At 44.1% G+C, this 25,010-nt stretch overlaps 1 protein-coding gene across 8 annotated transcripts in view; it reads right to left on the minus strand.

Moving 5' to 3' along the window:
* Positions 1–4,113: 4,113 nt before the first annotated feature.
* Positions 4,114–25,010, minus strand: part of LOC108717090 (diacylglycerol kinase delta) — a 61,549-nt gene continuing 40,652 nt past the window's right edge. For 4 of the 8 annotated variants that reach the window (XM_018263853.2, XM_041563415.1, XM_041563414.1 and 1 more), the window contains 5 exons: positions 23,753–23,845; positions 15,095–15,205; positions 14,422–14,536; positions 13,402–13,547; positions 4,114–5,461 (listed from right to left, as the gene is read on the minus strand). In XM_018263853.2, coding sequence (XP_018119342.1) covers positions 5,375–5,461; positions 13,402–13,547; positions 14,422–14,536; positions 15,095–15,205; positions 23,753–23,845 — 552 coding nt within the window. In that variant the 3' untranslated portion in view covers positions 4,114–5,374. Of the gene's footprint in view, positions 5,462–13,395; positions 13,548–13,706; positions 13,799–14,421; positions 14,537–15,094; positions 15,206–23,752; positions 23,846–25,010 lie in introns of those variants that run through there. The other 4 variants (XM_018263854.2, XM_041563412.1, XR_005961388.1 and 1 more) reach the window with 3 other exon arrangements.

Consider the following 25,010-nt stretch of genomic DNA (forward strand, 5'->3'; position numbering starts at 1 on the left):
CCTCCCTCAAGTCTCTGCCTGGTAACCAATCAGTGGAAACCAAGAGAGCTGAAAAGCAGGAAGAAGAGTTCTGGCTATTCTGTTACACATCCAGTCACTCCAGCATTTATACATTACATTTTTGCCTAACTAACTATATCAGAAACATTTTTTATTTTGCAGTTTTTATTTGTATACTGAACAATTCCTTTAAGCCATTAACAATGTTTTTTGAAGTGAGACGGACGTTTCGGCTACTCCCACAGCGTTTTTCAAAAAGGCTGTGGCAGCAGCTGAAACGTCAGTCTCACTTCAATAAACATTGTTAATGGTTTAAAACCTTTTGAACTTTCTACATTGTGTCGGATATGGTTCTGCAGCCAGGCCACTACACTGTTTATATATACGAGTGCCTGCTTCACTCCATAATATATATGTATATATGAAATTGGTATACTGACCACTGAAATTTTCTTTTCAATTAATCTGTAAAGCAACACAAGAAGGGTTAACTCCTTTGTCTCCCTGATAGGACAGGTAGCAAAAAAATAATGAATTAGCAGTCTTTTGAAAACTGCTCCTCCCCCTGCATATTATTTCCATAGCTCTACCATAATGCTGCAACACTTTATTTATTTAATTATGGGAGGGATATTTCTGCTGCCTACGGGTAGGACTACGCGGACGTTTTTGGTGCGATCCGACACACTGCGACAAAACGCCTGCGACAGAAATAAGGTAAGAGATAGAATTGTTGGATGAAGTTGCAGCGTTAATCCGACGTGACACGACTGTAGGATGCAGAAGCAGCGTCTGCATCCGACAGTCACATCGGATCAATGCTGCGACTTCATCTGACATTTCTCTCTTACTTTATTCTCTTACTTTATTCCTGACAAATGCGACTTGTCGCAGTGCGTCGAATCGCACCGATAACGTCCGTGTAGTCCTACCCTTATGGACTAATGGAAAAGGACATTTCAGTGGTAAGTGGACAAGATGTCTGTCTAGTGTTTAGCAAATGTATGCAAACTTGACCACGAGACCTCCCTGCAGATCACTTGAGGGGACCAGTACCACTTTTCTGCTCATGATATAGTAACTCCTCTTGTGGATTGCTCTCTCCTCCTGGTAAGCTGAACAGCTGGTTACACTCCATGTGCAGACACAGGCTAAAAACCCATACAGAAATGATACACGCCACTTTGCCAAGGGATAACTTTCTCCCCCCAGGGGTCAGGTCAACCCTCAGGTAACACGTTGTTGGCCATCAAGCTCCTCAGAGCCTGGATCTTCACATCTTCACCACCTTGTCCACAGGTAGGAAAAGAAAAAAAAAAAATGTGGGGGGACGGGCTGTCTAGGGTTTTTAGAAGACTGCTAATTAATTCTTTTTTGCAACCTGTCCTATCAAGGAGACACTAGACTTAACCCTTGGTGTGCTGCCTGTAGGACATAATGGAAATATATGCTCAACTTTTGAACATTTTTTGGATGTTTTGGATTGATTATGCTGACTGCCACGGACTGCACTGTGTATCTCCATGAAATATATATATATATATAGTGAATAAAATACCCCCTTTTAAAATATAATACAGAGGAGTTCCATGACCATATAAAAGCACAAGGCTGAAGTTATACAATTCATGGAACTCCAAGGCGACTTCGAATATCCTCATATTTTGCAACAGGGGATACTTTATCGTAATACACAAGTTTCCATTAGTCATGTGACAGAAATGACATCATTAAGCGCTCCAAAGAAATTTGGCACTGCTGAGATTTCAGGTGCAAAGGCCATTGCTGCCGGCATACATACAAAAAAGCATCCAATAGTCCTGCACTCCATGTTTATTTTATTATTAAAAACAAATTCAGTACTCCATATTTCCCCCAACATATGGGATTCAAGCACCTCTCCCATATGATGTGGTGGTGGAGAGTGTGGGTGGCGGTGAGTTGCTGTGCACTTGTTTTTCATTTAAAATACATTTTGACCTTTAATTTAACTTTTAGTGTGATGTAGACATTTATATTCTACAACAAACTGCAATTGGTCTTCAATGTTTATAGTTTTTCCATTTCTTTAGCTTTTTGCTCGGTAGCTCTCCTGTTTAGTATTTCAGCAGCAGCTACCTGGTTGCAAGCCACTCATAAGCATCAACAATAGAAAGGCTAGATTGGACTTTGCTAAAAAAAAACAAAAAAAAAAAACACATCTAAAAAAGCCAACACAGTTCTGGAAAAAAGTTCTTTGGATAGATGAAACCAAGATCAATCTCTACCAGAACATTGGCAAGAAAAAAGTAGGGAGAAGGCGTGGAGCAGCTCATGATCCAAAGCATACCACATCATCTATAAAACATGGCGGAGGCAGTGTGATGGCTTGGGCGTGCATGGCTGCCAGTGGCACTGGGACACTAGTGTTTATCCATGATGTGACACAGGCCTGAAGCAGCCAAATTAATTCTAAGGTGTTCAGAGACACTGTCTGCTCAAATCCAGCTAAATGCAGTCAGTGATTGGGAGGAGTTTCATAATACAGATGGACAATGACCCAAAACATAGAGCCAAAGCAACCCAGGAGTTTATTAAAGCAAAGAAGTGGAATATTCTTGAATGGCCAAGTCAGTCACCTGATCTGAACCCAATTGAGCTGCATTTCACTTGTTGAAGACTAAACTTCGGACAGAAAGGCCCACAGACAAACCGCAACTGAAAGACGCTGCAGTAAAGGCCTGGCAGAGCATTAAAAAGGAGGAAACCCAGAATCTGGTGATGTCCATGAGTTCAAGACTTCAGGCTGTCATTGCCAGCAAAGGGTTTTCAACCAAGTATTAGAAATGAACATTTTATTTTCAGTTTTTTAATTTGTCTAATTACTTTTGAGCCCCTGAAATGAAGTGATTGTGTTAAAGAAGGCTTTAGTTCCTCACATTTTTATGCAATCTTTTTGTTCAACCCACTGAATTAAAGGTGAAAGTCTGCAGTTCAACTGCATCTGAGTTGTTTCATTTAAAATTAATTGTTGTAATGTAAAGAAAAAAATTAGAAAAAAAAGTTGTCTGTCCAAATATTTATGGACCTAACTGTATGCACAAAGGCTAACTGGCTACAGAAACACAGGCGAGTCTTTACCTTGCTTTTCATCGAAGATCTTCTTGTGCAGCATTACGCACCATCAGATCTTGCAAATGGAAATTGTTAGAACAGCAAAAAGAAAATTCAAGAAGTTGTTTCCCTATCCATGAAAATGGCATGTATTTTGAAATATTTATTAAAGATGCACCAAATCTTTAAAGATTCAGCTGAATACCAAACCAAATCTGAACCTTAATTTATATATTAGGACAAAGAAGTGTTAAAGAGAAAATTGTACTTTTCTTTTTAAACTTCCTCGTTCGTGTGACGAAAAGTCACATTATTTTTTAAGATTCTGATTTGGTGCGACCAGGCACTTGGATTCAGCAGAATCTGAATCCTGCCGAATAAAGCCAAAATTCAAATTTGATGCATCCTAAATATTTATTTGATTATTTGGCTGTGTATCATATATCTATATTGTATTATAATTTGAACATGATCCCAGGTGAGATTTAGTTCCTATATTCATTTGTAGGGGTGGTGTTCACACATAGGTGTATTATTATAGAGCTTTGGGCATCTGAACGTCATATTTATAGCATCTAGCTTTCGCAAGCCCTCACCAAGTCCTTCATACGGTAACTTTATTTTTATTAACAATCCAACTAAGGAACAGATGGTATAATAACTGATAAACTACCCAAATATAAGTTGGCGGTAAGTAAAAATATGAACCAAAACTGATGTTAGATGGTACTTAGAGTGAGAAATTGCTGTTAGGCCCTCAGCAATTGTGTGTTACCCTGCACCAAACAATTACTGCCAGATTATGGGGAAAACACCACCACGCCTACTGAATACATCATTTTTAGGATAACTGTGTATTTGCAGGCTTGGGATGTGAGGAAAAAAGTTTGGAATTAATAAAGTCCCAGGATGGAGACCATTTTTTCTGTGGTCTGAAGTGAACAAACTGAGGTTGGACATACAGACTTGGAAATGAAAAGGTAACCTGAAAGTAAGAAGTCAATAAAAAGAACAAAAATATAACACTATTAATACATCATTTACTGTTGGCAATTTACAACACTGCTATTTACAAGCATTATCATCAGTTTTAAAAGGGGGAAAGTGACTGTATTAAGGCACAGGACAATAAATACACACATATGGGGAGTTGGGGAGAGTCCGAGGGAACAGACATGTTATCCACGAATTGCAGACAAAGAAACAGGGAGAAAGGGACCTGCCCAGGTTCAAAGCGGGTAAAAAATGGGAGCCCAACGAACAGATGAAATAGACATGGGCCCCATACCACAATCCAGAAACTGCTTCAGGAAATGCCTACACATTGTTTAACTCCAAGGCTGCAACAAATTGGTGCCCCAGTATGGTAGCTCAGGGGTTAATCATTTTGGCCAGAGCTCGGTTCCTGCTTTAGAAATGTACCACAGAAATGTAAACAATGATTTGTTCAAATACCAAAGCTGGATGTGCAATGTTTTCACCTTACGGCCGGCGCTTATTAAAGTCCAACACAGCCGTTAAAGCACAAGATTTTCCCTCATTTTTCCAGGATACCCTCTGTCTGTCACACCTATGAAACAGCGCCGGACACTAGTTTGGGTCAGCCAGTGTGCTGAATGTCTGGAGAAGTACTACATCTGGTTTTTAAAATCAAAATTTTGGGGACAGTAAAAACTAAACTGGGGTTAATGGAATGGATTTCAGGGAGAGAAAGGTGGTAGATGCTTGGAAATGATGAGCCACTACACCAGAAGAAATGTGCAATCTGAGGAATTCAAGTCTATAAGCGGAATTTTTAGCGAACATGACCTGTTAATGCATTTGGCGCTATTCCTACCATGGCAGCAGGTTGTCTCTGCCACAAGGAACATGAGGTAGCACACATAATCTAATGCTGACATCTATCAGTTTGACACTAACTATATTATTTATATATATACTCTCGGCTCATGACAAATGGACTTGTACAGCACGATCCATTATTATGCCAAAGAACAATGCCAATAATTACTTTTAAAACACAAAAAAGTGAAAAAGGGAGCACCTTGCTGTATACATTTCACGTGCATACATCTCCTTTGATTGGCTGCAAAAATTCCCAAGGCTCAAACTGGTGCAACCACATAGTCACGCTAGTGGACACCTCCTTATTGGCTGCAATAGAAGGGTTTATTAAATAATCGCAACTGCTGAATCTCTGCTGCACAAGAATCAAAACAGTGGTAGTGGTTGTTTGTGGCAAGTCACCCAGATTGGGTGATACATGAAGTGAAGACAGATCCTAATCCGCATTGATGGGAGGCGGGCTCAGCTCCCGGATGCCGTGAAGGATTCTCTTCATGTGGCCCACTTTCGTCACACCCAGTTCCTACAGAAGAGGAGACATTAGAATCTGCACTAAATACTTCAGATGTGACAATGGGAGTTGAACATAAACACAAGCATTCTACTGCATTTTCAGCTCCTATTAGGCATTTATTGGCTATGGTTTGATTTTCTACTTTGCAGGTAAACACAGAAAAGAACCAACATAAGAGCTCACAAGCAAGAGCACTTGACAAATGTAATTGTGCTGATGGGTGAGATGCAATTGTCAGTTTACAACATTGGCTCAAGTGTGTCATAATTCACCCATCAGAGATAGTCCAAGGTTAATCCCACCAAGCTTTCCCCTGCCTAAAACACATTCCCCTGTCACTTTCAATCATTCTCCACTGAACAGTCATTTACTAACACTGGGCAGATTTGTACCTGGGCAGTATGATTAGGTTTTTTTCAGTCAGCTGCAGGTTGAACAACAAAATAAACCATTTACTGCCCAGGTTCAAATTTGCTCACTGTAGATCAGGGGTCCCCAATCTTTTTTTACCTGCGAGCCCAATTCAAATGTAAAAAGAGTTGGGGAGCAACACAAGCATGAAAAAGTCCACTGGGATGCCAAATAAGGGCTGTGATTGGCTACTTGGTAGCCCCTATGTGGACTAGCAGCCTACAAAAGGCTCTGCTTGGCACTATACTTAGTTTTCATGCAATTAAAACTTGCTTCTAAGCCTGGAATTCAAAATTTAGCACCTGATTTAAGGACACTGAGAGCAACCTAGGTGGTTGAAGAGCAACAGTGTAAAAATGCCAAAGAATCATCCATGTGTGCCTCAGGTCATAAAGGTTTCACTTCTAGTCTGTGTATATAATCTATAGGACAAAGCAGCAAAGGGGAATGAATTGCATTGTTAAAGGGGACCCGTCGCCACAAAAAAAAATATTCAAAATCCTATTTTATCACATTAGTCAAGCAAAATGAACTTTAATTACACTATATAAAATAGTTGAATTTTGTTTCCTTCAGTCTGGGAACTCATAATTACAGCAAGCAGGCAGGAGCCATTTTGTGTACACTGTTATTAAGACAAGTCTTGTATCATCTCAGAATCTTGTTTGTGCACCAGAATGGGGGACCTGATGTCCATCCCCATGCCCTGGCTACACAATGAAATGGTTAAAAGAACAAGGGGAATGTGGGGAGAGCAGTGACATCTAGGAAGTGCTGAATGGAAAGTTAAAGGAATTGTCTGCCTAAGGCATAGAGGAGGGGCTGACAATATTTGATTGACAGCTGAGATTTTTAAATGAGCTTCAAACAGCTATGAATGCTTTAATAAAAATAGAAATTGGATTTCATGCTTAATTTGAAAAGGACTTTTCTCTGTCGTCTTAGGGGGACACAGGGAACCATGGGGTTAAGCTCCATCCTCCAGGAGGCAGGACACTTGAAAATTAATTAATTAAGGGGCGTGCCGTTCAGGCTTTACCCCCTACACTGTACCTTCCTATTCAGTTTTTTAAGTGTCCTGCTCCCGGGAGGTTGGACCGACGTTTGATTCCACGTTCAGCCCATGGCTGATACCCGGGGTGAGGCCTAAAAGCAGGGTTACCTGTTTTTAAAAAGGAAGCCCCCTACGAGGTGAAACGCACCGGGGTCACCCTCTAGCTATTGCTATATCGACCACCCAGACGTTGCCTGCACTGACTGATTCAGGGCAGAAGGTTTGGCCGGTGTGGGGGTAAGTGGCACATCGCCTGTATTTCTACAGTATCGTTGCCTTATGGTTTGGGTTTCCCCCCCCCTACTGGGCTACCCCCCCCACCCCTGGGGGGGCGACCCCAACCTCCCCTCCCCCCTCCCCCCCCTGCTCTGGGCTTGACTCTGCGCTCCAGCACCTGCTCTGCCTGCTCCTCGGCTCCTTCTGGGTGTCCTGTCCTTCTCCTTCTGGGTCTGGCCAGTGTTGACGCGTCTATGCGCACTCTGGGCTTGACTCTGGAGGGAGGTGGACGTGTTCGGTGCGCCTCTCTGGGGTCCGTCTATCAGCGCAATGAAGTGGAACACAATGCGTTCCACTTCCTCTGTTCGCCGGCGGCCATTTTCTTTTGGCGCGAAAGTGAGCGTCTGTGCGCATGCGCGCACGGGGTGGAACGCAACTTGCGTTCCAGCGGCCATTTTGGAACGGAGATCCGAAGGGAGAGCAGCAGGCAGCTATCCTCTCTGTCTAAAAAAGTCTGGAGGCGATTTAGGCAGTGCCCCTCTATCTCTACCTTCCTATTCTATGGCAGAAGGTAGGTCAGTGGGACTGTTCACAAGGGCAGCGGGGAAGAAGGCCTTAACAGCACAGGTGAGATACCTTGCTTGCTCAAAATGCCAGAAAAAGTTTCCAGGGGGCCAGGCTGAGCCGCTTTGTGGGTCCTGCTCCTTGGAGCAGGGGGATACTACTGCTCATGGGGGTCTCTCAGCTGCGTCAGCTATGACTGCTCCGCAGACGGTTTCTCAGGATTTAGACTCTGGAGCTGCGGCAGAGCCTCCTCCCCCTCTATGGGCGCTCCAATTATCTCAATCCCTGGCATCATTACAAGGGTTGCCTGCCATCGCAGATAACCTTGGAAAGGTTCTTGTTCAGCTTAGCCATAGAACTGGCGCCAAGCGTAGACGGGTTAACGACGCAAGAGGGGACAATGTCAACTCTGCTGTGTCTGAAGAATCTTCCCCTGAGCTCCACTCTTCTCACTCTGAAGGTGAGGTTGGATCTTCTGACTATTCATCCGCAGATGAGGAAGAACATCAGGATGAGGGAAAGGATCGTGACAGTTTTCATGATGTAGACGGGATTATTAAGGGTGTCCTTGAGGTTCTTAATATATCCCAGAAGCCCAAACAGACAGGAGAGGCATCTAGCCTATTCAAGAGGCAACATAAGTCAGCTGTATGTTTCCCAGAAAATGAACAACTCCAAGGTTTAGTTCAGAATGAGTGGAATTCCCCTGAACACAAGTTTCAGGCAACTAAGAAATTCTCTAAATCATATCCCTTTCCAAAAGAGCTAGTCGATACTTGGTCTAATCCACCAGCAGTTGATGCCCCAGTGTCTAGACTGTCAAAGTCCACCACATTACCAGTTACTGACGCAGCAGCATTTAAAGACCCTTCTGACAGAAGGCTAGAGGGGTTTCTTCGTGCAATTTACACCTCTGCGGGGTCGGCTCTACGCCCTTGCCTGGCTTCAGCGTGGGTCTCCAGAGCCATACAGGCATGGTCTGAGTCGCTTGCCAAGGACATCCTAGACGGGGTTCCCCGACAGGAGTTGTTATCGTCAGTACAGACTATTGCTGAGGCATCTAGTTACCTTTGTGACACCACCCTTGATACTTCTCAAATTACTGCCCGGACCTCAGCATTGTCCGTAGCAGCACGCAGAACATTATGGCTCAAAAATTGGTCTGCGGACCTTAGTTCCAAGAAGTCACTCACTTCTCTGCCGTTCAAGGGACATCGTCTGTTTGGAGAAGAACTGGAGAAAATCATCTCCCAGGCGACGGGGGGGGAAGAGTACCTTCCTCCCACAGACCAGAGGTCGAGCACCCACCTCAAATAGAAGGGGGAAATTTTTTCGTGGCCAAAGTGGCAGATTTTCAAGGCGTAACAATTCTCCACAAAGGTCCCACTTTCGGGCCAAAGTTGGTGAGAAAGGCCGGCCCGCTTGGAAAAACAACAGGCCTCACAACAAACCCTCAGGGGAGAAGCCTGCCTCAGCTTGACGGGGCATCCCCTCCGGAATCGTTGGATTGGATAGGGGGCAAATTACTTTGGTTCCGGGAGGAATGGATGAAGCATTCTTCGGATGCATGGGTCACAGAAATAGTGACAGAGGGTTATCATTTAGATTTATCAAGCACACCACCCGGAAGATTCCTCATGTCAAGAGTCCCTCGCTGTTCTCAGAAGGCTCAAGCCTTTCTACAATGTATAGAAAAGTTGGAGCGGTCCGGGGTAATCAGTCCAGTACCAACCAAAGAGAGATTCTCCGGTTTTTACTCAAATCTATTTACAGTACCGAAGAGGGACGGTTCCCTCAGACCTGTGCTCGACCTCAAGGGTCTCAACAAATTCATCCGATCAGTACGGTTCAAGATGGAAACGTTGAGATCTGTCATTCGAGGGATGGAACAGGGGCAACTGATGATGTCCCTGGACATAAGGGACGCATACCTGCATGTTCCAATTTGGCCCCCCCATCACCGCTACCTACGATTTGCCTTCCAGAACAAACACTATCAATTTGTGGCACTCCCATTCGGACTCTCGTCCGCTCCCAGGGTTTTCACCAAGTTGATGGCGGTGACAGCTGCAACGTTGAGACTGCAGGGGATTTCCGTGACCCCCTATCTGGACGACCTCCTGTTAAAGGCCAGTTCGGAAACGAGGGCCAAGGAGCATCTAAACCAAGCAGTTCGGCTACTCCAGAGTTTCGGATGGACCATCAACTGGTCGAAGTCCAGCCCAGATCCCAGTCACAGGATGATATTCCTCGGCCTGGAATTCGATACGATCACGCAGACTGTAACATTACCCATGGACAAGCAGATCAGGATCAGAGATCAAGTTCAATATCTTCTGTCCAGTCAAAGCACGACAGTACACAAGGCGATGCAAGTACTGGGAACAATGGTTTCGGCCATCGAGGCAGTTCCATTTGCGCAAATACATCTTCGGTCTCTTCAAGCCAACATTCTAGCAACGTGGAAAGGGGGACCTCTATCCCGCCCCATGTCCTTGTCACGACAGGCGAGGGCGGAGTTACAGTGGTGGATGAAATCCGAGAATCTAGATGCAGGTCAATCGTGGGCGACACCGGAGTGGATTGTGATATCAACAGACGCCAGCCTCCAGGGCTGGGGGGCAATATGGGACGAGCAGTCTGCCCAAGGGCTTTGGTCTCCAGAGGAAGCCAAACTACCAATAAATATTCTAGAGCTGAGAGCGGTAAAATTGGCCCTCGTCCAGTGGACAGACCAACTCAGAGAAAAGCCCATACGCGTCCAAAGCGACAATGCTACGACGGTAGCGTACATAAATCGTCAAGGAGGGACACGAAGTCGGGCGGCCCTGGCAGAAGCCAGACAGATTCTTCTCTGGGCGGAAAACAACTCAGTAAAATTATCTGCAATACACATTCCAGGAGTGTCCAACACAAAGGCGGACTTTCTCAGTCGGAATCGGCTGGATCCAGGAGAATGGGAACTGCATCCAGAGGCGTTCAATCAGCTGACAGACCAGTGGGGAACCCCCAGCATAGACTTAATGGCTTCCAGAAACAATCGAAAAGTACCAAGATTCTTTGCCCGTCGCAGGGATCCGTTAGCAGTGGGGGTGGATGCCATGACTCAGCGCTGGCAATTCAATCTAGCATATGTCTTCCCACCTCTTCCAATGCTACCAAGGGTCCTCAAAAAGATAAAGCAATCTCAGTTGATAGTCATTGTAGTGGCACCGTATTGGCCCCGGAGAACCTGGTTCACCGATCTGCAGGAGATGTCAATAGAACAGCCGATCCGGCTGGACAGCAGACTAGATCTCCTCCTGCAGGGACCCATATTAAATCACAATCCCGGGCTCTTCGCTTTGACGGGATGGCTGTTGAAAGGTCCATCTGGCAACGCCAAGGACTAGATGAAGCAGTCATACTCACTATGATAAAAGCTCGAAAAGCCTCGTCTTCCAAATCATACCACAGAGTTTGGCAGTCTTACCTCAATTGGTGCAAGGAGTCTCATTTTCCATTCCTTGAATTGCAGCTACCACGGATCCTTTCCTTCCTACAAAGAGGACTACAATTAGGTCTTAAGCTCAGCTCGCTTAAGGTCCAGGTGTCAGCCTTGTCAATCCTGTTTCAATCTCGCTTGGCGAATGAAGACTTGATACGCACGTTTCTGCAGGGAGTGGCCCATATCGTGCCGCCATTCCGTACTCCGGTGGCTGGCTGGGATCTCAATCTAGTGTTGGAAGCTCTGCTGGACCCAACATTCGAACCATTGTCTTCTATTTCCGATACATGGGTCACCTATAAGGTAGTGTTCCTCGTGGCGATATCATCGACCAGACGGGTTTCTGAACTTAATGCTTTATCGTGTGCTCCTCCTTATCTCATATTCCATAAGGATAAAGCCGTTCTTCGTACGCTTCCAACCTTTCTACCCAAGGTAGTTTCAGACTTTCATGTGAATCAAGAAATTGTGGTTCCTTCTCTATGTCCGGAACCCAAGAATGAGAAGGAACGCAGACTTCATAATTTGGACGTGGTCAGAGCATTACGATGGTATGTGGACAGATCTAAATCTTTCCGAAAGTCGCAGGCCCTGTTTGTCATTCCATCGGGCCCTCGTCGGGGCCAGGCAGCCTCAAAAGTGACAATATCAAGATGGATCAGAGAATCAATCAAGCAAGCATACTCTGCGAAGGGAAGATCGGCGCCTGAAGGACTTCGGGCTCACTCCACCAGAGCAGTGGGAGCCTCATGGGCGTGGCGAAACTCTGCTTCCTTGGAGCAGATCTGTAAGGCGGCTACCTGGTCTTCTGTTCACACTTTCTCTAAATTTTACAAAGTTGACACCTTTTCCTCAGCCGAGGCTGCCTTTGGGCGACAGGTGTTGCATTCAGTAATTAAATAATTTTGCAGTACTCTTGTACATAGTTATAGCTCGCTCCCACCCTGCTGTTTGGGACTGCTTTGTTAAGTCCCCATGGTTCCCTGTGTCCCCATAAGACGACAGAGAAAACAGGATTTTTGATACTTACCGTTAAATCTGTTTCTCTGTAGTCATAAGGGGGACACAGGGCTTCCCACCCTTGTCGAGCTATTGACATTTGGTCTAGTTTTGTTCAGTTTCACTGTTTACTTTCTGCCTGTGTATTTTCAGTGATTACGTTCGCAGCTTTGGGACTAACTGAATAGGAAGGTACAGTGTAGGGGGTAAAGCCTGAAGGGCACGCCCCTTAATTAATTAATTTTCAAGTGTCCTGCCTCCTGGAGGATGGAGCTTAACCCCATGGTTCCCTGTGTCCCCCTTATGACTACAGAGAAACAGATTTAACGGTAAGTATCAAAAATCCTGTTTTATTATACAGATTTTTATGTCTGGGCAACAGGTCCACTTTAATGTCTGCGAGGATGAAAATTTTTTTTGCCCTATGCAAAATTACCTTATGTGGGTATTTTCAAAAACTCATGGGGCCATAGTGGGCCAATATAACTGCTTTGCTTAATTATCAAAACACATGGGCTTGTGCAGACCTAACTCCAGAAGTATCAACACAGCCCAACTATATCTTATTGGGGATTGGTCACATATCTGTAAGGCTGGCTTGTCATTTTGACTGCATTTATGTGCCAATAAAATACAGACTCAGACTAGACTGGCTGATGTGGCAGACAATTTTGCCATGTGTATGGTTAGCGTTAGTATATATTAGTTTCTGTTTGCCATTGGGTCCTTTGATAACTATAGCACATCTTCAGTTTTGCATGCTGCAGAATGTTAGGGCTTTCCAGCACCATCATTTCTTTTTAGACTTTTACAAATGACCCTTCACCAACTCTGTGGGTCTATCATTTTTTTTTTTTTTTTTTAGAAAAAAAGAAAGAAAATAATGGTTTACTGGTTGCCTAGCATTTTCGAACAAGATTACCTTATAAGAACAATCACAGCTGATGCCACTCATATGCAGATAAAAATATTCTGCTGAAAAAACCTACATCAGTGTCTACATAGGAAAATACAGTAGATGTTGAGCCTACTTATGCACAGTGTATAGTTCTCCCAGCACATTAAGGCCCTTCTAAAAGTATATATATATTACCTGTAATAAACCAAACTCCTTTTTTTAAAGGGAAAGAGATGCAGGAGCACAAATCACAAAGAAATAGAGGCCATTAGGGCCAGATTAAGTTTGGTTATGGAATAGAGGAAGTCTGCAAGAGATACCTTGAGGTCTCGACGCTCCAGATGTAGGAGCTCACACCCTCGGATGTCATGGCGAATAAAGACCTCCTTATACTCAGACAAGCTGAGCCGCTCCAGCCACAGAGACACCTCCTCAGTCCCCCAAAGATGAGCTGTCAGAAAAAGACCTGCAGTAAGAAACCACAACCCAAAGCAGAGAGAGACAGAGAGAGAAAGAAAGAGAGACCACTCCCCAAAGTGAAAAAACGCCACAAGTAAGAGCAAAGAAGGCAAATGATTCATTAAAGAAAGATACCAACACCAATGCACCCCAAATATGCAGTAACCTTGTTGTTAATTCTAGTAGGCCACTCCTTTACTAAGCCTATGTTACATTCAGAATTTCAGGCTATACTGTATATTAAACCAGTACTGAAAGCTGAAAAGAAAAAGAGACAAGAAAATAAATGCAAGTTAATCTCTAGTATGATGAAAAGAATTATATACTGAGAGAATTTGCATTCCAGCATGAAATGTAAACAGTTTACCAGAGGTCGATTTTTCCTGATAATTTAATTACTAATATATGTTCTCTGCTTCATGCTGGATAGCAAGTGCCAAACTGATTAGCCACAGAATATAAAAAACTGTTGCATTTTGTCTCAGAATAGCACTGCCTGCATCATACTAAAAAAAAATAATGAGTATTGCCGCTTAAATCCCTTTTGGCAAAATCCAATTAAAGAAGAAGGACTCCAGCAGATTAACTGCAGTGAAGTTTATTCTGGGTAGTTGTTACAACATGTTTCCTTAAATCCCATTTTCCACAAGTCCTTAATAACATAAAAGCACTGCATGTAGGGAACTACTAACACTGTATTATATGGTGTCAAGCTTGGAGACTTAAAGCCCATGAGCTGTCTGATGCACACACACACACAGATATATATATATATAGATATATATATATATATATATATATATATATATATATATATATATATATATATATAAATATATAATGGTATATTGCCAGCTGCAGAAACATAGCTTATTAGTTACCTGGAGGTCCTGTGCTACTTCGAGTCTCCTTGTTCCTTGAATTCTTCTCCTTTTTAAACTTGTTTACCAGTCGAAAGCGGCTGCTGCGTCTTAATTTGGAAAAGTCAAGGGCACCCTGCGAAGGAAATTGACTTTGCTAAAGAAACCAGTCTTTTACACTTAAAAGAGAAGTGTTGCCTACTTAAAATAAAAATACTAACCCGTCATAAAGAATAAGGGCAGAGACTCACGCCAAGATTCGGGGAGATTTAGTCGCCCAGCGACAAATCGCCTCTTCTTCGGGTAACTAATCTCCCCAAACTGCCTTCCCGCCGGCTAGAATCTAAATTGAGGCGGGAAGGCAGTTTGGGGAGATTAGTCAACCGAAGAAGAGTCTATTAAATCTAACCCGAATCTTCGCGTGTCGCTGTCCCAATAAGGAAGAAAGAAGTGCTAAGATGCTTTTTCATTTAGAATATACATTCTGGCTGGTTAAAACTTTATCAGAAACTTTCAGTCAAGACTAAGGCAAGCTTTCTTTTAAAACACGGACTTCCTCCATGGGTGAGCAAAAAAGGAGCAATTGGCCCATTACAGATAAGCCACAAGAAGTTTCTTTTTTGCTTTGGAAGCAATAATATTTAGTCAGCCATCGCCCCAAAAGTGTTTGGCTGAACCATGTTGGGATTCATACCTCTTCTTCATTAGTCTGCCACAGTCGAGGGATATCACCCAGTTTCCTCAGCTCCTGCTCTGTGTTGCTAAGGGATGTCATTAGTTGCTCCTTCTGTGGGGGATCCAGCAGCTGTAAAGAGAATAAGTAAAGTAAGACAGAAACAGTTTTGAGATTTCCTTTGATGCCTTGAACTGTGCAATAACTAATGGAGGCAGTGATACTTCCAAAAGTGAGTAACATATACACAACCAGCCTTCTTGGTTATGCTCCAGCAAAGGAACAATTATTGGGCACCTAAAGCAAAACATGGGCAGCAGAAAAGAAATCCATGCAAGGCAATTTATACTGTATGTGTACACTGCAAAATAATGATGCAGTTTTCTATAATTCTGTAATTGGTGCCCCTGAGGAAGACCAATATGGTCGAAATGCTTTGGGCTCACTTTTCGTTTTTGTAATTTTTGTATCTGTTTTGTTTTTCCTTTTTTTCTCTTCTGTAATAAATATATGATTTAATTTTTCTAAATTGAGTGTGCAATCCTTCCCAGATTTTCTATATGAGCGATTTGGAGACCCATATGGGGAGTCTCCCTTGGGATTAGCATCTCATATTATATATTTTTAGGGGTGTGCACTCTCTTCTCTAATTTTTAGCATTTTTCTGTAATGTCTCCTGTTTTGTTAAGATCAAAAAATAAATAAATAAATAAAGCAACAGGCCTCAAAGACAGGTCAAGCTGCTTATGCTTGCTATTATAGAGTTAAATCTTAATATTGCTGAATTGTGATATTGCATTAATTTGGAAAATAGGAACAGAAAGTGTTTGCTGTGGTATGTGGTTCTTATCAAGAATTCCTGACAAGCCATGAAACAATCAAGGACATTGAAACACGGTTAATGAAAACAGCTCAGTGTCTCAAGGATATTACTGTCTGCAATTTCTTTGAGTTTTTTTTTTAATTTCTTTTAGGCGCTGAGATAAATGTCTGTATAAAAAAATGAGAAATAAGCAAAAATTAAATATGTGCTAAAATATAAATCAAATAGGTTACATAATCAAAAATGTTGATGATGTTTTGATCTTGGTATAAAATAGTATAACACAGTAACGGCCGCTGAGCCACTGTCCGGACCTGTGCAACTGCTTTTTTTGTTATCTGCAGTTTGGTGCACCTTTCAATAAAATTTATCTTCTGAGTTTGAGCATTATCCGTGTGTCCAGATGTGGTAATTATCTGGGAGATTAACTACCGAACTCTTCAGTATATATATATATATATATATATATATATATATATATATATATATATATATATACATATACATACATACATACATATGTGTGTGTGAGCGTATAGACAGGTCTGTATAGGTATGTGTATATATGCTGAATGGGGTTCGTTTGGAGGAGTTTACTTTGATGGACCCTTTTCACCCCAAATTAACTGTCACCAAGAAAAGTAAAAGGAAACCCATGATGGTCCTCAGTTTCCCTCTTATCAACAGTTGGAAAGGAAAGTCTCGAGCCAACAGGTACAGATGTACCAGTTCCTCCAACTTGCCTTTCAAGCCCAGTTTCATACCCTCTCCCCTACAGTGACCACAGTAGCTTTAGAGGATGTTTTCTACTTACCATCCACAGCCAAACTTGTATCTAAACTCTATAGAGAGATTCTGGGAATATCAAACCACCTTTTGACCAAGCTTACCACCTGTGGGAGCAAGCAATCCCCAGACTAGACCATGAAGAATGGGAGGAAGCCACAGACAATGTCTATATTTTCCTTGAAGAAATTTGGTAGGAGACAAGATGATCTCTGCCCACAGTGCAATTCTCCTGGAGCCAACTTTCTCTATATGGCCTGGTCCTGTTCCCCCATTTTAGACTTCTGGTCCAAAGTAATGGAGACCTTAGAGAACTAATTCGGCACACCACGAAAAATAGATTTTTGTACTTACCGTTAAATCCTTTTCTCTTGTCCTACATTGGGGGACACAGGCACCATGGGGATGAAGATCCTGTTGCTTGGAGGATGGACACTAAACGGTTAATAAGCTCCTCCTCCTGCACTGGTTCTCATACCCTGCCTACTTCCTTTCCCCTCAGTTTTCGGGCCGAAGAAGGAAGGACAACCCTACTATCACCACGTGCAAACAGAAGAGGAACTCACACCCCCTTGAACTATATACATTCACACCTATACAGTGTGCTAGAAGAATTTAAATTTTTAACCTAATCAGGGAGGGAAGGCCTGTGTCCCCCAATGTAGGACAAGAGAAAAGGATTTAACGGTAAGTACAAAAATCTATTTTTCTCTTGCCTAGATTGGGGGACACAGGCACCATGGGGACGTCCCAAAGCTACCCATGAGGGCGGGACTTTGCACCCCAGTGCTCAGCTTACAACTGTCTGTAGCACCTTTCTCCCAAAGCTTGCCTCAGCTGAGGAGAAAGTGTGTATCTTGTAGAACCTGGAAAAAGTGTGTACTGAAGACCACACTGCAGCTCTACAAACCTGTTCAGCGGAAGCCTGGTGGCGTACTGCCCAGGAAGTACTCATCGACCTGGTCGAGTGAGCTCGAATTCCGAAGGGTGGAGGCCTATCCCTTGCTACATAAGCCTTTGAGATGGCCGACCTGATCCATCTGGAAATCGTTGCCTTCGATGCCCGGAGGCCCTTTCTTGGTCCCTCCGGAATGATGAAAAGACTGTCAGTTCTTCTTATACTTTTGGTAACGGATACATAAATACTTAGCGTACGGACCACGTCTAACTTGTGCAGCTTTTTCTCCATCTGTGTCTTGGGATGAGGACAGAAGGAAGGCACTACGATGTCCTGGTTTAGATGAAACTCGGACACCACCTTAGGCAAGAAATCCGGTGTCGGCCTTAGAATTACCTTGTCCTTATGGAAAATTGTAAACGGCACCTTACACGATAATGCTGCCAACTCTGACACTCTTCTAGCCGACGTGATGGCTAATAAAAATACTGTCTTAATAGTCAGAATAAGTAAGGGAATGTCCATAATAGGCTCAAAAGGCTGTTCTTGCATTGCTGAGAGTACTAAGTTAAGATCCCATGGAGGTATCGGGTGACGGTATGGTGGTGCCTGTCGAAGAGCCCCCTGCATGAAAGTCTTAATGTTAGGCCGCAACGCCAACTGGTGTTGGAAGAAAATAGATAGTGCAGATACTTGGACCTTCAAGGAACTGATGGCTAGACCCTTATCCAGTCCCTCCTGCAGAAAACACAGTACGTTTGCTTCGTTTAGGATCTGTGGGTCTTTGGAGTTAGTCTCGCACCATGAGATGAAGGTCTTCCATATCCTATGGTAAATCCGTGCAGATACAGGCTTTCTGGCCTTCAATATGGTAGGTAAGGCCTCCTGTGGAACTCCTGACCTGGAGAGTATCAAGGCCTCAAGAGCCACGCCGTTAAATCCAGCCGTGGAGAATTCGGGGTGAACGATAGGACCCTGTGTTAACAGATCGTCCCTGACTGGAAACCGAAATGGAGTGTCCGCTGCTAGCCGCATGATCTCTGCGAACCAAGGTCTGCGGGGCCAGAATGGAGCCACCAGTATCGCCTCTACTCTCTCTTCCCTTATTCGTCTGATGACTCTTGGAATTAGAGCGAGAGGTGGGAACACGTATACCCTGTGAAACGGCCAAGGTGCTACTAGCGCGTCCACTGCTACTGCTAGAGGATCCTTGCTTCTTGCCATAAAGCTTGGCAGCTTGTTGTTGTATCTTGACGACATTAGGTCCACTTCTGGTATACCCCACCTTCTTACTATCTCTTGGAACACTTCCGGATGCAGACTCCACTCGCCCTGATCTACTGTCTCCCGACTGAGGAAGTCTGCTATCCAGTTGTCTACTCCTGGAATGTGTACTGCGGAGATGGCTGGCACATTCTCTTCTGCCCAAAGAAGTATCCTTTGTGCTTCGGCCAGCGCTGCCTGGCTTCTTGTGCCTCCCTGATGGTTTATGTAGGCCACTGCCGTCATGTTGTCCGACTGAATTCGCACTGGTCGACCCTTGAGATTGTGGGTCCAGTGTGACAAGGAGAGCCATATTGCCCTGAGCTCTAGGATGTTGATTGGGAGAGACCCTTCCGCTGGGCTCCATCTGCCCTGTACGGTGTGTTGTTCCAGTACTCCTCCCCACCCCTGTAAGCTGGCATCTGTTGTTACTACTGTCCATGTATGATTGGGGAACAGCTTGCCTGATTGCAATGTTGATGGTTGAAGCCACCACTTCATTGACGCTTGAACCGGAACTGTTATTAGTATCCTGCGGTCTAGCTCTGAACACATCTTTCTTTGATGTAATAGAATTAGTCTCTGCAATGGTCTGGTGTGTAACTGGGCATACGGTACAGCTGAAATAGCTGCTACCATTGTCCCCAGTGCTCTCATAGCTACCCTGAGTGGTACATATCTCTCCTACTGAATGATCATTAATCTTGTGCGAAAGATGGATATCTTGGCAGGTGGGAGAAAAGCTTTTCCCAGCGACGTGTCCAACATCAGACCCAGGTATTCTGTCCTTTGCGTTGGATTGAACATCGACTTCTTGTAATTGATGATCCAACCTAATTGGGTCAATCTTTCTACCACGGTCTGTAAGTGGTTTGTCGTTAAAAAGTGGGACGGAGTCTTGACTAGTAGGTCGTCCAAGTATGGTATTACTCCTATTCCCTGCAGCCTCAAATCTGCTAGAGCTGCTGCCATGACCTTTGTAAAGACTCGCGGGGCTGAGGATAGGCCGAATGGAAGCGCCACAAATTGCCAATGTTCTCCTGCAGCGAAGAAACGAAGGAATCTGTAGTGGTTGGGGTGTATTGGCACGTGAAGATATGCGTCCTTGATATCTATAACTGTCATAAATTCTCCCTTCTCCAGGGACAGCAGAACCGATTGAATGGATTCCATCTTGAAATGTTGACGCTTGACATATTTGTTTACTGCCTTTAGATCCAGCACAGGACGGTAGGATCCGTCCTTTTTGGGCACGATGAACAAGTTGGAATAAAAACCTCTGCCCCTGTCTAGAGGTGGAACCTGCTGTATGACCCCTGAGCTCGTGAGATCTTTGAGAACTTTTCGAAATGCTGAACGCTTTGGTTCCCTCGAGGGCAGACGTGACACAAAGAATCTTCTTGGAGGAATTTGTATAAAGTCTATGAGATAGCCGTGGGAGACTACCTTCAGGACCCAAGGGTCTTGGACCCTTTGTTCCCACACCTCCCGAAAGTTTCTTAGGCGTCCGCCTACGAAGACACTCTCGGGGGTGGGCACCTCCTCATGCGGAGGCGGGTTTCTCCTGCGAAGATTTGGCGGTTTGTCTGTTTGAAGACCAGTTGTGGCCTTGTTTGATTGGGTATCTGGAACGGCTGGAAGATTGGTGCTTTTCCGTTTGTGTTCTCTGCCTTTGGCCCTGACCTTGACGAAAGGGCCGCAGAAAAGGTCTTCTCTTAAATGTGGTGCGCTTGGGTCTGTTTTGTGGTAACAAGGTACTTTTTCCACCCGTCGCTTGTGATATAATCTTGTCGAGCTCTGCTCCAAAAAGTTGTTTCCCCACAAACGGAAGACTGACTAGTGATCTTTTTGATGTGAGATCTGCAGCCCAGTTCTTCAACCATAGAAAACGTCTGGCTGCAACAGACTGTGCTGAAGCTCCGGCAATGAGTTTTGCTGCATCCAATGCTGCTTCGCAGATATAGGAATTTGCATCAGCTATTTGTGACAATAAAAGATCCGTAGACGGGTCCTCAGACCCAATAAGCTGTGCTACCTGCTCAACCCATATCTCTATTGCTCTTGACACCCACGCTGTGGCAAAGATTGGTTGAAGCGCCGCTCCTGCTGCTGAGAAAATGGCCTTACAGAATCCCTCTAGACGCTTGTCTATTGGGTCTTTAAAAGAAGCTGCGTCAGCGACAGGTATGGTTGTGTTCCTAGAAAGACGTGACACTGGAGGATCCACCACTGGTGGGGAGGACCAGAGGTCTGTATTTTCCGGAGGAAATGGATAGGACTGTGAAAAGCGTTTAGACAGTTGGAGCTTGCGGTCTGGAACTTTCCACTGAGCCTTAACAATGTCATCTAAGTGCTCATAAGCCGGGAAAACATATGAAGTTTTCTTCTGCCTTTTGAAAATATTCTTGCTAGGATCAGCTGTAGCTGCTGTGTCTTCAATGTTTAATGTTTGTAACACCAACTGTATCAGTGATTCTACCTCCCTTTGTGACCTGGGAGTATCCTGCTCCTGGTCCGACTCCTCCCCGGACAACACTTGCCCCTCTTCCCCTGACTCTTCCTCTTCAGGAGACTCAGGTGTCGGGGAACGAAACCGCTTAGAAGTAGTAGCCTGCACGCTCATCCTTTGTGGCTGACTAGAGAGGTGTTCCAAAACTTTGTCTAAAGTCTCAGGAATCCTGGCTAGATTCTGTAGACCAGCCAGTGAGAGGGAAAGTGTACGCACCAATTCAGATTCCGAGCTCGCCTGAGAAGCCGAAGCTATCGCTGAGCCGGATTGTAGGGCTGCATTGGGTAAGCTAGGAGCAGGTATACTACCAGTACTACAAGCTACACACTTTGGGTCAGAAGAGGCAATATCAAATTTTGTTTTACATGACGAGCATGCAAGGAATGCAATTTGAGATGGGGTGCGGGACTTAGGCTGTCGCTTAGCAGAAGGCATTTCCTCTACTCTATCAGTCATGTTATAGAAAGTTTGCCCTTCCTTAAGAAAAGGAAGCAGGCAGGGAACTGAGAAGTCCTGTGTCACCTGGGCTGTCCCTGTAGGGCTACCTGCATGGGTGAAAATGACATAGCTTAGTATCAACTAAGTAGACTGCCTAGGGAAGTACAGAAAACGTACTTACTCAGGTTGCTGAGGTAAAGAGAGCGAGTTGCGCTGATCCAGCTCGTGTCCCAAGATGGCGGCCGGAAGTGACGTACGCGTCGGTAAGGGCAGGGAAATCTATTGCGCCGTATGCCCCCAAAGAAAATGGCCGCCGCAGAGAGCACCTCCGCCGACGCCCTCTTCCAAGATGGCCGCCGGAAGAGACGCATGCGTCCAAGAGAGGGAACACGATCGCGCAGCATGCCCCCAAGCAAAATGGCCGCCGACGCTTCCAAGATGGCGGCCGGACCCAACGCGAGAACAGACACTAACGCCAGAGCGGGTAAGAAAACTATCCTACCCGACTCTGCTCCTGCTGGGGAACGCGCACATGAAGGGAAAGTATAAGGGGGTGAAAGGGGACAATAAACACTTACCCCTTTCGTTGCCAGCCTTCCTGCCCTATTTTGGTGCGTACCCCGTTCTGGGCTGCTGGTGCAGCCTCCGTGGAGCGGGAACCAGCAGCCCCAGGGTGTTGAGGGAGCCTCTGCCTGCAGACCTCCGTAGAGCGGGAAGGCAATCAGGGCACAACATTATTCGGCTGGTGGGGGCTCGGGAAAGTAAACTCAGGCCCCACTGCTGGCATGGCACATGAATAAATCAGCACCATTGCTCCCAGCCAGTAGCATCCGTCCTCCTTCTGAGGACACTAAAGTAAAACTGAGGGGAAAGGAAGTAGGCAGGGTATGAGAACCAGTGCAGGAGGAGGAGCTTATTAACCGTTTAGTGTCCATCCTCCAAGCAACAGGATCTTCATCCCCATGGTGCCTGTGTCCCCCAATCTAGGCAAGAGAAAAGTGGACCCATAGGTCTTGCTTGCTTGTTAGGGGTGATGAGGTACTGCCCAGTAATGCAGCCAGAATCTGGTTACATACGCTCGTGTTTTATGCCAAGAAAACTGAGGTCATGCACTGGATGGGGAGAACACTCCCGACCCTAGCCTTCTGGAGAAGGTTGATAGACAACGCCCTTCCCCTCATAAAACTTAATTATGAGACAAGAGGGGCATATGATAAATTTAGCAAGATTTGGGGGGACTGGTGTGACCAGGACCCCCTGGATACCTAAACTTTCTACCAAAATCAGATGGAGCCTAATTTATACTACCAGCTACATCCATATCTAGATCAACAATTGTAACCCTGAGTGACTGTTTTCTCCTGTCTGTATATGTTTGCACTAGACCCGACACCAATCCAATGTCATGCTACCAGATATTGTATTCAGTCAGTTTGTGTTGCTAAAACCAATAATAAAACCAATAATAATTCATCTTAAAAAAAAAAGGAAAACCATGAAAAAAAACAAACCAACAACTACTCAGCAATGGGCAGAAAGAATCGATGCAGAAGTGAGTGGTATTGGAAGCATTTAGGTGAATGTCACATGTGGCACTTTCTCAGCCAGGGACTGGACTGACTGCCATAACAGAATCAGGAAGAATTTGTTTTATTTATCCTTTTTCTTCTGACAAAAGATATAGTTTGTGATTATTTTTCCCCTAGATCAGCCAGAAGTCAAATAGGAACCATATTCATATGAGTTGGGCATGGTCATTTGTTTCTCATTTCATCAAAGAAATGATGATATGTACAGTACAAGCTGTGGGAAGAAAGCAAGTTGAAAAGCATTGTCACTATACGTCCAATGCTAAGCAACGAAACTACATGAAACATTCCATTGTGGTAAAAAAAAAAAGAAAAAGGAGTTATGCTACATGTAAATCCAAGGTTATTTCCTGCAGACCTTTCTTTTACTCACCAATGCCATCTTCCCTGCAAGGAGGAGTTCTGTTTCATTAAGAAGTGCTCGTACATTTGTAACCATCTCCATAAAATTACTACAGCTCAGGCTCTGTGAGGTGGAAGGAAAAAAAGAAAGTCTTAAAAAATTAATTAATTAATTAAAAAAAAAGTAGAACCTTTGCCCATTTGATAACATACAGATGGATTTGGTGATCAAATATGCTGTATAAGGTTGCCTTTTGGTAAGTTAAGATAATTGATTATGCTTTTTAATCAAAGTTTTGTTTCAAAGTTTTTTTTAAAACATATAATACAGCTATTACTGAAAGGAATCCAACATCCCTGTTTTATTCTCATTCACATTCCTTGTGGCTTCTCTTTGTCTTGTGCAGTAAGGCCAGTAGCTGGTGGAAGAACTGTCAAATTATTTTTGCTGCATGACACAAGAACCAATACACAACACTATTTCACCTGGTTTCTAACTTTTTAGACTTCCGTGAAGTTAAGTGAAATGGCAACAGCCAAGTAACTTATGAATGCATTAGAATGTAGTCTGCTTATCAGCATCCACAACTTGACAGATGAAAATGTGTCCTGCCAGTCCTGTAAATTCTTAGCACAGGGATGTTTTTCATTTTCTCTAGAAAGGAACAAACTACTGACTTAGAAACACATATTACATTATCCCTTATTTATATAGTCATAACTTAGCACGAGAGGGCTATTGAATTCATATCAGTCCCCTGTAGTAGTGGTTAACAGATAGCCACAACACAAATTTTATGTAAATAAACCCTATTTTGTATATGTCGGTGAACTATAGTAAACTGGCATTATATAAAGGACATGTAGCTTGGCGTACTTTTGGTCTTGTTGCTCTGAAGAAGAGATGAAAGAAGAATGATGGCCTAAGCTTTAAAGGAGAAGGAAAGGTTAAAACTAAGTAAGCCTTATCAGAAAGGTCCACCTAAAAATACCAGTAAAACCTCAAAGTAGTGCTGCTCTGAGTCCCCTGTCAAAAGAAACACAGCATTTCTTTCCTTCTATTGTGTACAAATGGGCTTCTGTATCAGACTTCCTGCCTTCAGCTTAAACCTCATTGCCCTGGGCAAGAGCATGCTCAGTTTGCTCCTCCCCCCCTCCCTTCTCTACTGTAATCTGAGCCCAGAGCAGGGAGAGACTCAGGAAGGAAGTGATGTCACACCACATTAATACTCCAACTCCTATCCTAAACAAACAGAGAGCTTCTAGAGCGGTTTACTCAGGTATGGTAA

This window comes from Xenopus laevis, chromosome 5L, assembly GCF_017654675.1.
Source record: "Xenopus laevis strain J_2021 chromosome 5L, Xenopus_laevis_v10.1, whole genome shotgun sequence".
Classification (NCBI taxonomy): Eukaryota; Metazoa; Chordata; class Amphibia; order Anura; family Pipidae; genus Xenopus; species Xenopus laevis.